This window comes from Tachypleus tridentatus, chromosome 10 (genome assembly GCF_004210375.1).
Source record: "Tachypleus tridentatus isolate NWPU-2018 chromosome 10, ASM421037v1, whole genome shotgun sequence".
Lineage (NCBI taxonomy): Eukaryota > Metazoa > Arthropoda > Merostomata > Xiphosura > Limulidae > Tachypleus > Tachypleus tridentatus.
The window spans coordinates 79,186,021-79,202,470 of record NC_134834.1 but is presented as its reverse complement, the minus strand read 5'-3'; the positions used below and the strand labels follow the sequence as shown (position 1 = coordinate 79,202,470).

General features: G+C 31.4%; 1 protein-coding gene across 3 annotated transcripts in view; it reads left to right on the top strand.

The window, feature by feature from the left end:
- LOC143229666 (lysophospholipid acyltransferase 5-like) overlaps positions 1-16,450 on the top strand; it is a 41,597-nt gene that overhangs the window by 13,051 nt on the left and 12,096 nt on the right. For 2 of the 3 annotated variants that reach the window (XM_076462306.1, XM_076462305.1), the window contains 7 exons: positions 1,357-1,450; positions 6,701-6,738; positions 7,137-7,244; positions 8,046-8,116; positions 8,729-8,837; positions 13,786-13,872; positions 14,584-14,750. In XM_076462306.1, coding sequence (XP_076318421.1) covers positions 1,357-1,450; positions 6,701-6,738; positions 7,137-7,244; positions 8,046-8,116; positions 8,729-8,837; positions 13,786-13,872; positions 14,584-14,750 — 674 coding nt within the window. The remainder of the gene's footprint in view (positions 1-1,356; positions 1,451-6,700; positions 6,739-7,136; positions 7,245-8,045; positions 8,117-8,728; positions 8,838-13,785; positions 13,873-14,583; positions 14,751-16,450) is intronic. The other variant, XM_076462308.1, reaches the window with a different exon arrangement.

Below are 16,450 nucleotides of genomic sequence, written 5' to 3'. Positions count from 1 at the left end.
TATAAAACCAAATGATTTTGTTTAAACTTTCAGGTTTGACTTACACAATTAATTTGTGATGTAATTTATAGCAGTAACAATGAGAATTACTTTATAGATGAAATAGTTTAATTAATTGAGCACCATTTTTGTGTTATTAGTTATATGGGTTTCAGTTCACAACATACTTTACTTTCACAGTAATGAGGCCAAAGACAAAACTTTACAGGTGGTAATAGCTGCTGGATTTTTTATTCTTGTTTGGTAATAAAGGTAGTTTAAGCTTTAATTTTAACCTTATTACTCTTCTTGAACTTGGATTTTGTAAACAATCATCTTTAAAGTGACCTTCAGTCATGAAGTAATAAAGCTCCTAGCTTCTCAATAACTGTTCTGTATTGTGAAATAGGTCAAATTGCTATTACCTTTCTTGAAACAATGCACAGATTTGACCCACTTAATTTATTCTTCAATTATATGACTTATTTTATTTCAGGAACTGTATTAACAACATTATTATCAGGTTAAACAAATTCAGAATAAAAAATTAAGAGTTGAGGACGTTTTCAGAAAGATAATGCATTGTTTTAATCACATGTATTAAATACAGATTTGAATGTTATACATAAAAGGAAAATGTAAATTCCTAAAACAGGTATAATTGTTTGATAAGAAGAGATGTCTGATTCAGAATTGTTGATGCACATAATCTGCATTATGAGCTTGTTCTTACTGTTTTGGTGCACTTGTTTGTATTTTCATCAAGTCCAGTTTTTTTCAGTTGCTAGGGTAACATGGTCCTGAGGGAGATCTCTTCAATATGGTTTCACTATTTTATTTATTTTGTTTTTAAGTGAAAGATTGTTTAGATTGTTGCTCTTCAACTCTTGAGTTTGGTGTGGATGGAATTTTCCATTTTTCTAGTTGTTTTCTCTGTCAGAAACTACAGTTGTTCCAAGCTGCATTGTCAGTTCAGTAGAATGTGTAGCATAGCTAATGTGATGATTTTCATCAGTTAATTAGCATCCTTACCTTCTTTCAGTCATTGTTACTGAATTCTTCCATAAGAACACAAGGCTGTGTAAGTAACTCCATTGTTTCTCGCATGAGTACATTGCTTTTACACCAGCTGGTATACTTTGCAGATTAGTAATGGATTAAAACAAATTGAAATTTCTTCAGATTTTCTGAATATTGTAATTTAGTTTGGAATAAATAGATAGGGTTTTCTGGTTGTCTTTTAGTGATGCGTGTCTTGCCAACTTGTTTGAAGTTTGCTTATATTCACTTAATCTTTAAGGCATATAAACTTATTTAAAGAAACTTGTACCTTCAAATCAAATTTATATGTAATACTTCTTTATGATTTTGATTTAGGGCTACCTTCTTATTGGCTATTATTATACTGGAACTCAAGATTATGACATCAAGTGGACCATACCTCACTGTGTTCTGACATTACGATTAATTGGTAAGTATATTGATGTACTGTGTGATTATAATAATATCAATTTGGAATTTCACTGTTGTTTACTAATATTTTCAAATAAATTTTGGCATAATATTTAAATATCTAAAATTCAGAAGTTTCTTTAAAGTAGCTGTAAGAGCTGTATGACTCTGATGCATATAGTTTGTTTAAGTAAAAGTTAACTCTTTATTGCTGAGCTGCCAGTATATTAACTTGTACAGGTTGTGTTCTGTTACACAATCAACTCTACATTTTGAATATTTTATGTATTCAATATAAAACTAGAACTACTTCTATTAACAAAATACTTTCAATCTGAATAACAATGTGATAGAAGAAAGATGTATTTTTAGCAATTTATAAGTGTTTTGAACTGCTTTTTTGAAACAAACAATGTCTGCACCCACTACTTTTGTTAGGCCTTATCATTTTATTTCTGAGCAAGTGAGAAGGCTATATGAGGAACTTTGGGGCCAATAAAATGGCTTTATACCCTACTATGTTGATGATGATGCTTTTGAAAGTAAGAAATCTAACTTTGATGGATCTTGTGAAAGTGAGAGAAATTAGAGTCCTTGAACTCGGGTGTTAATACAGGTGAAGGCAAGAGAAAAACGAATAGTGCTACTTTGAGGAAAAAAAAGCAGAAGAGGATGTGGAAAACTGTAAGAGCAGGAGGAGATTATGAGAATTGTGAAGATGATGTGGTATGGAGAGTAGTTGAAAATGAAGGGACTGACATGCGCTTTTCATTCTGTAAGTCACAAAGAAGTATGAAGCTGAATTTGGATGAAAAACCATTCACCACAAGATTTTCTCATAGCTTTTCTTGAAGAAATTTGCATTGATATTTAGCATTAATGCATATGTAGCAAAGGTTTTGGAGAAAAACAATCCTCCAACAAAACAACCATCATTTGCATTGGGAACACTAGTTATTTGTTATGAATGGTTGAAGTTTATGGCAGTTTTGAGTAATATGGGTTTGGACTCTCAACTCAAGATCAGGGACGATGCAAAGATTGAGCCATTTGTAGAGAAGTTATTAGAAGAGTTCCATAATGCCTTTTTCCCATATGAAAATTTGTGTATTGATGAGATGGTTATTGGGTGGAAAAGCAGATTTAATACAAGTAAGGCAAAAATCATCACATCAAGATATATGGGTTTTGTTTTTGCAATGAGCTATGTTGTCAATTTGAAAACTTATTTTATAAAGTATACAGCATGTGACTATGACTTTGACACCAATTCTGCTCTTGCTGTCAAAACATCCTGTGTTTGTCAACAGATACTACACTTCAGCAGCTCTTTTAGACTAATTCCTATACACAGGTTCAGTTACACTGGCATGCTCAACATCAACTGTGTTGGCTTTCCTACAGAAGTGAAAACCATGAAACTAGACCATCAATTGGTGAAGTGGTTTTGGATTTGGGAAACAAAACATTGTGTGTTTAGAGAGACAACTAGGCAAAAATGCTATGTATGTTTGGTGTAAACCAAAGCTGTAGTGCAAACCATTTCAAAGGGAGCAGTAGCAAACACAATCATAAAGCCAAAAGGTATGGATAATTACAATGTGACAATAAACGAGTGCAATTGCATGGACCAGATGGTGGGATATTATAGTATGCACAATGCAAAACCTGGAAGTGATAAAAGAAAGTATACCATTGTATTATCAAAGTGACCCAAGTAAATGCCTACATCCTGTTCAGTTTATGCCAGCTAAAAGGGAGAAAGTGAGCCTGCAAGTTTTCAAACAAAACCTCATTAATGCTGCAGAGGTAATGTCTAAAAACATCATAAACTGTTCACCAAAGAGAATGAAGTGGAGAGGGTGATTGGAGCCAGGTATCTTTTGGACTATGAAGGAAGGGATCAGTATTGTGTGCATTGGTCCTGGAAAACATTGTTGCTCAAGTTATGTTTGTACAGAGTGCATGAACAAACCACCTCCATATCCAATGAAGTGCTTTGTGCTTTATCACAAGCAAAACAATGAGCAGTACTGGTCTAGACATGGTGATTCCTGTACATAAGCTATCTATATAATTGTAAAATGTTTTTTACCTTTTCTTTATTTGTTACTTCCCTTTGATGCAATGCATACTGGTGCACTATTCTTTAATGAAATGCACTTTACTCATGTTTCCAAGGGTAGTTATGGATATACACTTTAATCTTCATCTGACAGCAGTATTGGAATCTTTACAATGAATATTCACCATGGGGGCAGTGCTAGGACTTGGTATGTTACGGTTGTGTGAATATTTCTTCATCTTGTCTATCTTCCAACAAACAAATCTCTCACATTCTGAAATTAATTTATCCTTCTCAAAACCTTCAAATTTTGGTAGAATATGAATCTAGGTCCATTTCCCTTTACTATAATGTATAATACTATTTATATTTCAATAACCAAAAAACATCCTCCACTAATGCTTTCTTTTAGCCATTTTTGTTCTGTTCAAAGCCTGTATTTGTTCTGAAAATAAAACATTAAATATGGTTTATATTAATAAAAAGGAAAAATGAAAGAAATAATTCAAGGGCCAATCAGTAACGTGAATTTTGTGTGCTGGCTAGTAAAATGTGTTGGTATTTCATCAAGGATGTTCTCCACTTTGAGACAAGGTTTATTTTTAATTATTTTTAAAGGTTCTCAATCACCCCAGAAAGGTCTTGCCATATCATCCAAATGAATTTCATCAGGTTCCAGCAAAGATTGTTTTATCAACATTTTACCATTTTTTTTTTTCATATAGCTATTGTACTCTCTTTATCTTCTTTTATTATATGTAATATAGAAAGGGGGAGAAAAAATGTCTTATTTTAAACAATGAAAATATTGAAAATTTTAGTTTGACTCTAAATTGTTTTAGGAATTTTTATTTACTTAAAACTTAAACATTCTGGAATTACAATAGGCCCAAATTTTTTTGTAAAAAGCATGTAAACTATAGATGTTTTCTTCTCATGTTGCTTTAGTTTGTTCATTTCTGAATCACTCTTTCAATATTAACCCTTAAACAGTGGGAATGTTGCAGGTGGTTGCATCAATTGATGATGGCCACTGTTTAAAAGTTAAGATGAATAAATGTAATTATTTTTCACCAAAGATGAATGTAAGCACTTAACATTGAATATGGAGTAAGTGATAACCATGTGTATTTATATACTGAAGCTTAAATACAATACTATAACATATTTGAGTAAAACAAGTTAAGTTCACTTAAGTCTAAGACCAGTTTTGTTTTGAAATGTTAGATTCCTTCAATTAAAATGTAGTGATTTATTTGTAATGTTATGCTTTCTTTTTTGTTTCGAAAATTTTGTCAGTACAAATGAGAAAATAACACTATATAACACAAATTTTGTTTCTGGATAGTATGTGTTATTTCTTAATTGCTTATGTTGTATAAGTGCAGAAAATGGCTATTATTCTCTTCAAACGTTGCTTTTGTGACCTGGATAATGAAATTTAGAAATTAACCTATTTTCTATGTAAAAACGGGCAAATTTGCACATTTACATTTACATAAGGTCTGAATAAAGCAACATATGAATCAAGATTTACATGTATTTATACTAAATTATACAAAAATGTTTAGAAGTGAGTAGTTTTTCGAAATTTTTTTTATTGTAATGCCGTAGTTTTTTCACCAGAGCCTTAACCAGTTCCACATAATTTTTGGCCTTGTGATTGCCAAAGAAGCACTGAACCACTATAACAAAGCTGCCCCAAGCTGTTTTTCCTTCCTACTGAGCTACTTGGGGAATTCTATGCACTCCAGGATCTTCTTTATTTGTGGTCCAGTGAAGACACCAGCTTTGACCTTTGCCTCAGACAACTCAGGGAAGAAGTCTTGAAGGTACTTGAAGGCTGCAGACTCCTTATCAAGAGTGGTGACAAATTGTTTAATAAGACCCAATTTTATGTGCAATGGTGGGAACAACACCTTCTGGAGATCCACTAGTAGCTCACACTTGACATTGTGCCTCCCCCCAGAGAACTCAGTCCATTATGGCCAGTGCTTCCTGTTATAATGTGCTGTGATGTCCCTGCTGTCCCAAAGGCAAAAATAACAGGGTAAAGCTTCCTTGGAAACCCATGAAGAATGCCACCATTTTGAGGTTTCTGATAACCTCCCAGCCATACTCATCATACTTAAAGGCTTCTAGCAAGGTCTTGACATTGTTGCATTCCTCTTTGAGGTGCACTGAATTTTAAAAGGTCTAAAATTTGTATAATATAAAATCTTTCTATTCAAGCAAGCAAAAATTGTCCATCTTACCGTTTAGTTTTTTTTTGCAGTGCTCGTAGGTAAAATGAGGTGCTCAGGGTTTGTCTTGATCCCTAACAGGCATGCCAAAATATGTCTTGTAGGCTTCACACATTTTAGCAGATGCTGTCACAGAATACTTTTTGCTCTTGTCTTGATCCCTAACAGGCATGCCAAAATATGTCTTGTAGGCTTCACACATTTTAGCAGATGCTGTCACAGAATACTTTTTGCTCTTGTCTTGATAAATTGGCCACATACATAAGCAGAATGCACTTGGAGAATGCTTACAGCTTCTTGATGTCATCTCTGATAAAAGCAGATAGGTCTGTGTTCACTTAGGCAGCTTGAACTTAACTGAAGTGGTGAACCCCTGTTTATATATCACTAGAAATTTCGAGAAAATACTCTATCACTACTCAACACTGAATCTACCTGGAATGTTCTGGAAAATGGGTAAATCTGAAAATTTCATTACTTGTGTCACAAAAGCAATGTTTGAAGATAAAAATAAGTCTTTTCCACTTACTTTAGGCATAAGCAATTGGGAAATAACACTTTCTGCTCAGGAACAAGAAAAAGTAAAAATTTTGTTATGTAGTGTAATTTATCTAAACTTGATTGAATGTAATTCTTTTCTATTGACGTGTTTTTGTGTTGTCCTCTTTACTGTTTATGTGATGCATTTTATTTTAATTAATGCAACTTGTTTGTTTTTTGAGTTTTTTTAGTCAAAATAATTTTTGTACTTTATTCTGAAGAATAATTTCATTTCCTAGCTGCATTGTTTTTTTTTTTTTGTACTTGGATCATTGTATGAGGGTGTCAGAACACTAAGGGTACTTTAGTACTATATATATCTTTTAAAACAAAAGTTCTAAATGAATTTCTTGTGCCTATTGTTTATTTAGTAAGAATTAATTAGGAATTAGGTAGTTAATTTTTTTTTTTGTTATGATAGGGGTTTCATATGATGTGTATGATGGAAGAAAAAGAGTGGTAAGTTTTTCTTTGTGTACATGAGTTGTAAAAGTTACTTTACTTGTCTAGAAAATACTTGCACTTCCTAAAAGAGAGCACCTGTTTCTTTAACTCATTGACTGTGACCACTCTAAATACTCTCAGAATGTTTGCCAACTGTACACTGTATACAGTATACTTTGTGACAATTTGGTAGACAATGGGCTAATCGTGTTACCAAATGTTTCAATATTTTCTGCATGTTGTATTTATGTTCAGGTCATAAGATTATCTTATGCTGAGAGTTTCTAAGATTTTACAACTTCTAAACCTTCTTTAATAGATAAACTGTGAAGTGACATTATTTTGTTAAGCATACCTATGTGTATGACATTTTTATTATTCCAGTAAGTTCATGTTAATACTTTATCAAACAGGAAAAGCTTTCAGAAGACCAAAAGAAAACTGCACTAGTCAAAGCTCCATCTCTACTGGAGATTGGAGGACATACCTATTTTTTTGGAGGCTTTTTAGTAGGCCCACAGGTAAACATTGTCATCAAAAAGCTACAGATAAAACATTAGCCCATAGATATTCTACTTCTTTAGACTTTGGTGTTGTAATAATACATATATAATTGACTATTATCCATTGATAATTTGAACCTTAATTGTTATTTAACATATCTTTACATCATTTTTAACTATTTCTGTAAACAAACAACTTTTAAAAGAAAGCTGGGTTTTTTTTCACTGGGAAAATCAGAAATTTTTCCTAAATTCTTGACATACAATTATTTCTTTTAGGTTTTTAGTTAAGGTGTTTTATAGCCTGCATTTATGATTTGATTTTTGCATCTAGAATTATTTTACTTATTGCTAGTTATATCTATTATCAATAGAACTAATGTCTTTACAGCTGTAAGTTACAGACAGAAGTTAAACAAAAAAGAATCTTTTGGATTTTAATTTTGGTAAAATGAAATAAAATTTTAGTGCTATTTTTATACCTTTTAGGTGTTAGTGTAAATAGTTTGAGTTTACTGGAAATAAAATTATATGACTTAATATTAAAAGTCTTGCTACTGTAAAATATATAATTTTTAGTCTTAGCACAACCAAACATACAGGTCTGCATGTTATATATCTACAAGTGGGTTTTCTTGTCATCACAGGTTTGTATGTTATTTACATAATATAGTTATTAATGTATTTTAAAAACAGTTTGTTGAACCACTATCTAGATTTTTTATCCTTTAATTTCAGTGATAAAACACTGTTCAACTTGTGAGAATAAAAAAAGAGGTATTGTTAAAGGTTTTTATTCAGCAAATTTCTATCTTTCAGTTTTCTATGAGAAGATACATGGATTTTGTTGGTGGTGTGTTTGCAGGGAAGAAGGGTCAAAAGCCAGCTTGGTAAGCATGTGTGCATGTATTCAAAATATTTTTGTTTATAAATGAAAGTTTAAAAGTGAAAACAATTGCTACATTCTGTTGCAATTTGCAGAAAAAATTAAAATTGTAGTAACCCAGGTTTCATTTCAGCAAATAACAGATGTATGTCTTCATATATTTTGTTAATTACATTTCTCCAATCATTTTGAAGAGTAATGCTTTATGTTGTCAGAAGTGTGCCCTAAACATGAAAAAAAAAAACATAAACACAATATTACGATAAATTATTTATATGTAAATACATTAACTGGTGATTTAAATGTTTTATTTTAAGATATCTTTAAATGAGAACTTAAAATAGATTTTACTGGTCAAAATATTCTCTTTTTTCAATATATCAGTTATCTCAAAATAAAATTGTAATGTTCATCACCCTTTATTTTATCTGGTAGTGGAAACCTCTTGCTTATTAAGTTCATTTTATTAGCATTTTTATAATTGGTATAATTAAGAAATTTAGGTTTTAGTCATGAATTTGAAAGATTTCTGTGTTTTTATTTTTGCTTCAATCAGATGAAAGACTTGTAGCTTCAGTTGGAAGTATTAAAGTTTTGTTGATGTTTTTTTTAACAGTATTTTACCTGCTCTGTCTCGTCTGGCTCTCGGATTGATTATTCTTGGAGTTTTTCAGATAGGAACATTATTCATTCCAGAACAATACATTCTTACTATTTCATTTGAGGTATGCTTGAACAAACTTAATTCCAGTAATTGAGAATTAGTAATATTTGTTAACCACATAACCATTGAACTTATTAATTGATTACTTTCAATTCACTAATTAGTACAGCATTTCTCAAACCATAGTATGTTTTACCTTGTACATACTGGTCATCATCAAATGAAAATAGAAAAGGGGAGGAAAGACAGAAAACAAATGTACATGTGGTAGTTATCAATGAAGTGAAAAAAACAAACATGGATATCTGTTTCAATTTGGGGTAACAGAGTCATAAAAAATTAATTATAAAACCTTTCTTGTAATATATATTCCTTGTTTGTAAATGTTTAAAATAAGTAATTCACCTAGATTTACCTGTATTTAGTGAAAGGTGTATTCAATTAACTAACATCTTATCTAGCCCTACAGCCAAAACTAGTTATGTTATCTTCATGGAACTAAATTTTATTAACCCACCATAAGGAGTTGTTAAAAACGTTTTTCAAGTGCCTTCAGAAGAGTATTATGTGGTTTAAATTAATGTTGTAGTTTGACATTTGATCCACAAACCAGAGAAATACTAATTAAAATGGTTGGTTATGAGATGATTGGTTGAAACATTCAATAAAGAGAAAGTAAAGTGTGAAACAATGATGTTATTTATATTGATTGAACTTCAACTTTTGGGTCAAGTGCCCTTCTGCAGGTAAACGTTGCTGATAAGAGTACGGAATAATGTTTATGTGGAATTTGTGGACTAATACATGTAGAGAAAGTTCATGTGACAACAATGTTTCCTAAATGAGAAAATGGACAAAAAAATTTATGGTAGAATATAAATATAATATATATGTGTGTCTGTGTGTATAGATAAAATGTGTATAATAAAGTATAAAATTAAAGTATTCAAAACATTGTGCATTGATAAAATAGAAAAGTTTACATTGTTACAGGCATGCATGTACAAAGGCATAGAAAATAAACATATGTATTTGTACAGAAAGAAATTAGATACTTGTTTACTGTAAAAACTTGATCTGTTAAAATATAACTTTTATCTGGTATGTGTATATATGAAAGGTAAAACACTGATTGATGCTTGCTGTTAATATGATGATTCTAAGTTTAAATATTTTATTTCTCTGTTGGTGCAATAGTTAAGACTACAATTTTGAAGCTTTCATAATATGACTGTAAGAGTTGAAATGGTGGGTTACTGATTCACTTGTAGGTTCAGATTAACAGTTATTTGATACTGTGTCTATGATTTTGTGTAACCACTATTATATGGAACTATATGGTGGTTTAATAGAATGTACACAACTACATGTGAGTGATCAAACAGAAGGATGGTTTGGTCAGTCTTCACTGTATAAGGGAGATAGTACATATTAACAGCAGGCATCAATCAGTGTTTTACCTTTCACATACACATGTACCAGATAAAAGTTATATTTTAACAGATCACGTTTTTACAGTAAACAAGTATCTAATTTCTTTTTGTAAAAGTACGGGTTAACAGTTATTTGTGATAGTGAATCTGATTTTGTATGACCGCTATTATATGGAACTATATGGTGGTTGAATATAATGTACACAACTACATGTGAATGATCAAACGAAAGGATGGTTTAGATCTGTCTTCATTGTATAAGGGGGGGACAGTAAATATATTAGTACGTGTCACTGTCACTTGACAGATTATCATGGATCTAAACTTAGTTATTTCATACACAAGAATACTCTAGTGTAAAGTAAACCACCAATATCTAAATTAACAAAAAATCTCAATTCTACGCTTTCACTTTTCTAATTTTATTGCACATTAGACAAAAAATTATTTTATTTATGATAACAATGTAAGGAAGAATTAGAGTAAACAAGTACAGTTATTTTGTTAATTTTTCTTATTAAACATTATTGCACTGTACATCACTATCAAAATAGAGAATATTTTCATGTGACCTCCATGTTTATTTTATCACTTTTTTTAAAATATGCATTGTTATTCCTTTTTATAATGTAGCTGCTTTCTATAAGGCCTGTGGATTTGTGGTATAAGAATATACCATAAGTTTCATTCTTTCTGTAATGTTTTTATTGGTCCTACATTTATTCTTTGTTCTGAATATTTGCAGGTTTGTACATAATAAATACTCAAAATTGTTAAAGGTGAATTTTACAGAGAAAAAGAAAACTTTGCAGTAAAAAAAAATTCTAATACTGATTAATTTTGCAGGTTCACATTTTTTATAAAAAAAAATGTGCTAATAAATGAAACGTAGAACTTGGTGCAGAAAGAGCCTTTCCAAGCGACAATCCAAACGTTTTTACGTTTGTCGCTAGGAAAAGTACTGTGACATAATAGTTGCCAAACAAACCACCAATGCTAGTGCATTGAATGTAAATAAACATGGCCAGTGCATACGGAGAAACAGAGGCGGAGTCTGTTTTGACTTTGTGTTCTGAACAGTGTCGAGTAGCACCATATCAATTCGAACCTACTCTGAACGAACCTAGAACAGTTACTTTTGACACAAATCTGACAAGTTATAGTGATGAGGACAGTTCCACGAACGAGTTTGTTTTTGTTTTTACGCAAAGCTACTCGAGGGCTATCTGCATTAGCCATCCCTAATTCAGCAGTGTAAGACAAGAGGAAAGACAGCTAGTCATCACCACCCACTGCCAATTGTTGGGCTACTCTTTTACCAATGAATAGTGGGATTGACCATCACTTTATAATGCTCCCACAGCTGGGAAAACGAGCATGTTTGGTGCGAGCAGGATTCGAACCCGTGACCCTTGGATTACGAGTCGAACGCCTTAACACACTTGGCCATGTCAGGTCCTCCACGAGTGAGAGTAGTAGAACTGTGAGTGATACTGATAGTGCCCAGGCCAGTTGGGAGTCGGTCATACCTCCAGTGGAAGAATGGTAAGCCAAAGTCATGACAACAAATATGATCTGTACTATTTCACGTGCAATTTTAAGTATCTCAAAATCTGTATGGTCTTTATAAATTATTGATATCACAGACTGGGTTTTATTTGTTTATACTTTTCCGACTATGGTAACAAATACTCGGCCCTTCCACAATCATTGTTCCGGGTATTTATGACTCGTAACAATGAATTTCAATTATACGTCATAATTCTGTCTATAAAATCAAACTAGATGTAGCAGTCTGAATATATATTTAATATTTACCATAAATGGATAATTTATATGACATATTTTTTATGTTTGTGCAGGGTGTAGGTGTGATTTATGTGAGCAGATGCCAACCAGGAGAGAGTGCGTTTGTTGTCTCTCATATGACAAGGTGTCAAACTGATTTTCAGACAAAAAATAGATTCGCAAAGTATGTAATCTGAAAAAAGCACCGATAGATTTACGTAAAACACCAGCACTGAAAGGAACAAAATGGTCGGCGCACAACGTCAACGTGTTTGGCAACTATTACGTCATAGTTGTAAATCGTCACAGAAACAGCTGAACTACTGAAAGGAACTGGAGTTTAAGGAGCCACATATTTTGTTTCATTTTTTAATAAAAAACTAAAACGTTTAAAAATATGGCAACCACACAAGAATTATACCTAAACAAAATATAGTTTCTAAAGCAATTATTAAATTTGTTGAAAATTCACCTTTAAGTTGATCTTGCTTAAAGTTTCGTTTGTTCCTTGATTATTCTTAAGGTTAGGTGTATCCTTTTTTCCTGTGGAGAATGCTACTAAGCGTGATCTTATGTGAGGATTAATTTAGTAATGTCCTTCTGTAACTGTGAAGGTAATACTAGAGGTGAATGTTTCAAGTATGTATTCTGAGAATAACTGTCAAGTTATCAGATCAAAATTTAAATACATTTGTAGTTTTATTTAAATCAACAGTGCATAATTAAGCAGTTAATGAGAAATAGATATACAGTACTGTGCAAAAGTTTTAGGACAAAGTCAGAAATTGTATTTCAGTATCTGCTTGTGCTGGACCGTTATTCCATCTATTTTACAAATATTTCTTCTCACTTCATCAGAAAAACACCCCCAAACATACCTCCCCCATGCTTCATAGTAGGTGCTATACAGTGAAGTATCTTTCACCTTTATTCCACTGGATGTACAACCTATGCTTTGAACCAAGTATTTCAAACTTGGACTCATCCATCTGTAAAACCTTCCTCCAGATTTTGTACTTTTTATCAAATTTTAGTCTCTTGACAATATTTATAGATAAAACTAAAGGTTTTTTTTTACCTGCTATATGATCAAATGTTCCATTCTTGTTTAGTCTTTTTGATACTGTAGATCTTGACATTTTTTGTCATTTTGTTTATCCCATACTTGAGATCAGTAGCAGTCTTCCTTCTCTATCATTAGATTTAGGTATTATGCCTCTTCGTTTCGTATTTTCAAATATATCTGTCTCAGTCTCATAACTTAGGGTGTATTGATAGTCTTTGGGGAGCATTTCAAGTCTGCAGCAATTTGTTAAAGTCCAACTAGCATCACATAGAGCTTTAATGCGATTTATCTCCTCTACTGACGATTCTCTATGTTCCTGGGGCAATAGAATGACAACAAAACTTAATACATAGTGTTAAACACTGTTTTTATTGAGGTGTTTTGTGGAGTGATATTAGATTGATTTCTGCTTCTTTCTATGCAGTTAAGATACTGCATGGGTACCATGACAGTTATTTCGGACCCAAATTTGATCAGTATGCTCATTCAACAAAACCTTTATGACATGCCCTTGGTACAAGTATATAGAATAAGTATTCTTACCCTGACTCATTCAATTGTCAACAAGGATCAGTAAATCATTACTGTAGCATTGAAATTTACATTTTGTAATGGAATGGAAAGAATGATAAAATATTCTCTTGTCCTAACAGTACTGTATGGTGTTACAAATCTCATGATAAATTACTGTGTTAAAAGTTAGTTAATCTTTATTTGTCTAGCAAGAAGTTTTCTGGAAGAAGATGTTGATAATGACACTTTGGGGAAAGATTGTCCTCTACAAATATGTAGCTTGTTGGCTTCTTTCTGTAAGTGTTTTTATGTTGTTAATCAAGATGTGTTTTTTACTTTATGAAAATAATGAATTGTATGTACATGTGTATATATATATTGATCAAACACGAAAATAGTTATGGAATTATAATTATTTGATCCATCTTTAAAAGTTAACCTTTGAAGATTGGTTAGTACCTCCTCCTTTTAATCATTATGAAACTAATGTATAATTTCAATTTTTGAATACCTTTATATGTGCTTCTCCATAAGCGAAGTCCAGGTCCAATCTTAAGAAATAATTAAGCCTATTAATTTTCACATGTTTCTTTGTTTTAAGTGAAGATCTGGTATCTAAATATTAGGTGAAGTAATAGACTTCAGTTCATATAGGAAGGTACTCATCAGTAAATACATACTTAAAACCTGTTGGAATTTCCCTCTAATTTCTCATTTATATTCAAAATTACATATCAGTCATATGGCATGAAGCATTATATGATCTATAATCTATTTTTGAGTTTTGGTGAGTTATAAGAGAGGAACTCCAAAGATGATTTATAAATAACTTTAAATCAGTATATCAGACTTGTTTCTGTTAATAAATAAAATTATATTTTATCTTTTCCTCTGAAAACCAAGTTATGCAGTTATTACCGTTTATCATTTGAGATATCAATACGTGTGTGTGTGTTTACAATTTGGTTATTCTGACTGTGAGTCTGAGCTAAATTCTTTTGTTTCAGGAAGGCAGCTGTACTATGACTGGAATGACATACAATGGACAGGATAAAAATGGCAGTGATCTGTGGGATGGATGCTGCAATGTTAAAATCTGGGATAATGAGACAACCTGTACCTTTGATGGATTGATTCAATCGTTTAATATTAATACAAATCTTTGGGTGGCTAAGTGAGTACATGGTTATTTCTTATTTCTTTAACATTTTTTACCATGGGCTCAATCCCAGGGACCAACTTCAATCGTTTCGTAATTGTTATAGTTTTCATACTGTAACTTTAAATACAGTATGTTTTATCTTCATGATGTTTGGCAGATTATCATTAAACATAACAAGGCTTTTGTACATGAAATGTCAGTTTTATTAAGTTTTAAGATGTTGTAATTAAAGATTTACCCAACATTCAAAAAGAAAAATGCATGACTGTCCCATGTGCAAAGTAATTGTGACTTCAAGATTTAAAATACCTACATACATCAGGAAATTGTCAAACACTTTATATTTTATCTGTTATTTCCTCTGTCTCATCCCTCTACAGTTTTGTTTGAATCAACAGATCTTGTAATCACTGTAGAAGTTTATGAAATAAAATTTAAAATATGCTTCTTTTCATTCTAGAATTGATACAAATTGTAATATTTTACATCTATTCATTTTTTATTTATTGATATTTTATCTGTGTCCAACCAACATTATACAAGTTGTAATCATGGTTCTGATACATCTCATGACATCATATTCAAGAGCATAATACTGCTGCTAACAAAGTGATCTATTGTGGCTTTGTTTTATGGGACCAGTATTTTGTAAAATACAGTAGCATTTTAGTTATAATACATTACATATATTATTTGTACTTATAAATCATTCTTAAATTTCAATTATTTTTTAAAACATAGAAGAGTAAATAAAGAAAAGATTGATTTCTACTACTTATGTTTCTAAAGAAGTTTTACTTATTTGCCATGCTAAGCAAAGCATGTAGAAGATATTAAAAAATACTATTTTTAATGTTTCATATACATTTTGAAGAAACAAAAAATGATAAATTACTCTAGTATTATCAAATAATTCCACTGTAATTTTATGAGGCCTACTAAATAAACTGTATTTTGGTCTAAAATATTATTTTTTGAATAACATCTTAATTTACCACTTCCTTCTAAGATTGGAAACAAAAGACTGAACTTGTGAAATACATGCATCAAAAATGCTGATAAATTCACTAGAGGGACATTCTGAGCTTTTGATTGATTATTCATGTTTTAGACTGAAGCAGGTGTACTATATGAGGAAGTATTTCCAAAAATGGAAGGTAATTAATTTACGATACTAAAATCTGAATTATAATCTACAGATTGATACCAAACTTATTGAAATATGTTCATCAGGTAGTAGTCCAGTAAAATGTTGAATGTAAGCCTATACACAGAATAACGTACTCTTTGATGCCTGACCATAGGAAAACCCATAGCAGTAGGGTTAAATAAAAGTACAGCCAAGTTTGCTGTTGTGTAACTAATATCTATAACCAAAACATTGTTAAATTATAAAAAGATCCTATAGATATTAGACACATAAGCCAAGTTAGAAGAAAAAAGCTTTTAACCTATTATTTTAATTGCATAGGTATGTAAAGCTAAAGTTCTGCACTGTTATGTTTCAACCATGAGTGCATTTTAAGTGGCAGTCAATGTGTAAAAGATTAGTCCAATAGTTCGTAGAGAATGGTGATAACTAGCTGACTTCCCTCTGATCTTGTACACAGATAGCTCTCGTGTAGCTTTGCGCAAAATTCTAAACAAACAAACTGTTTTGTAAGTAAGTTATACAGATATTATACAGAGTTATGGAAAAATTCTTGCAACAA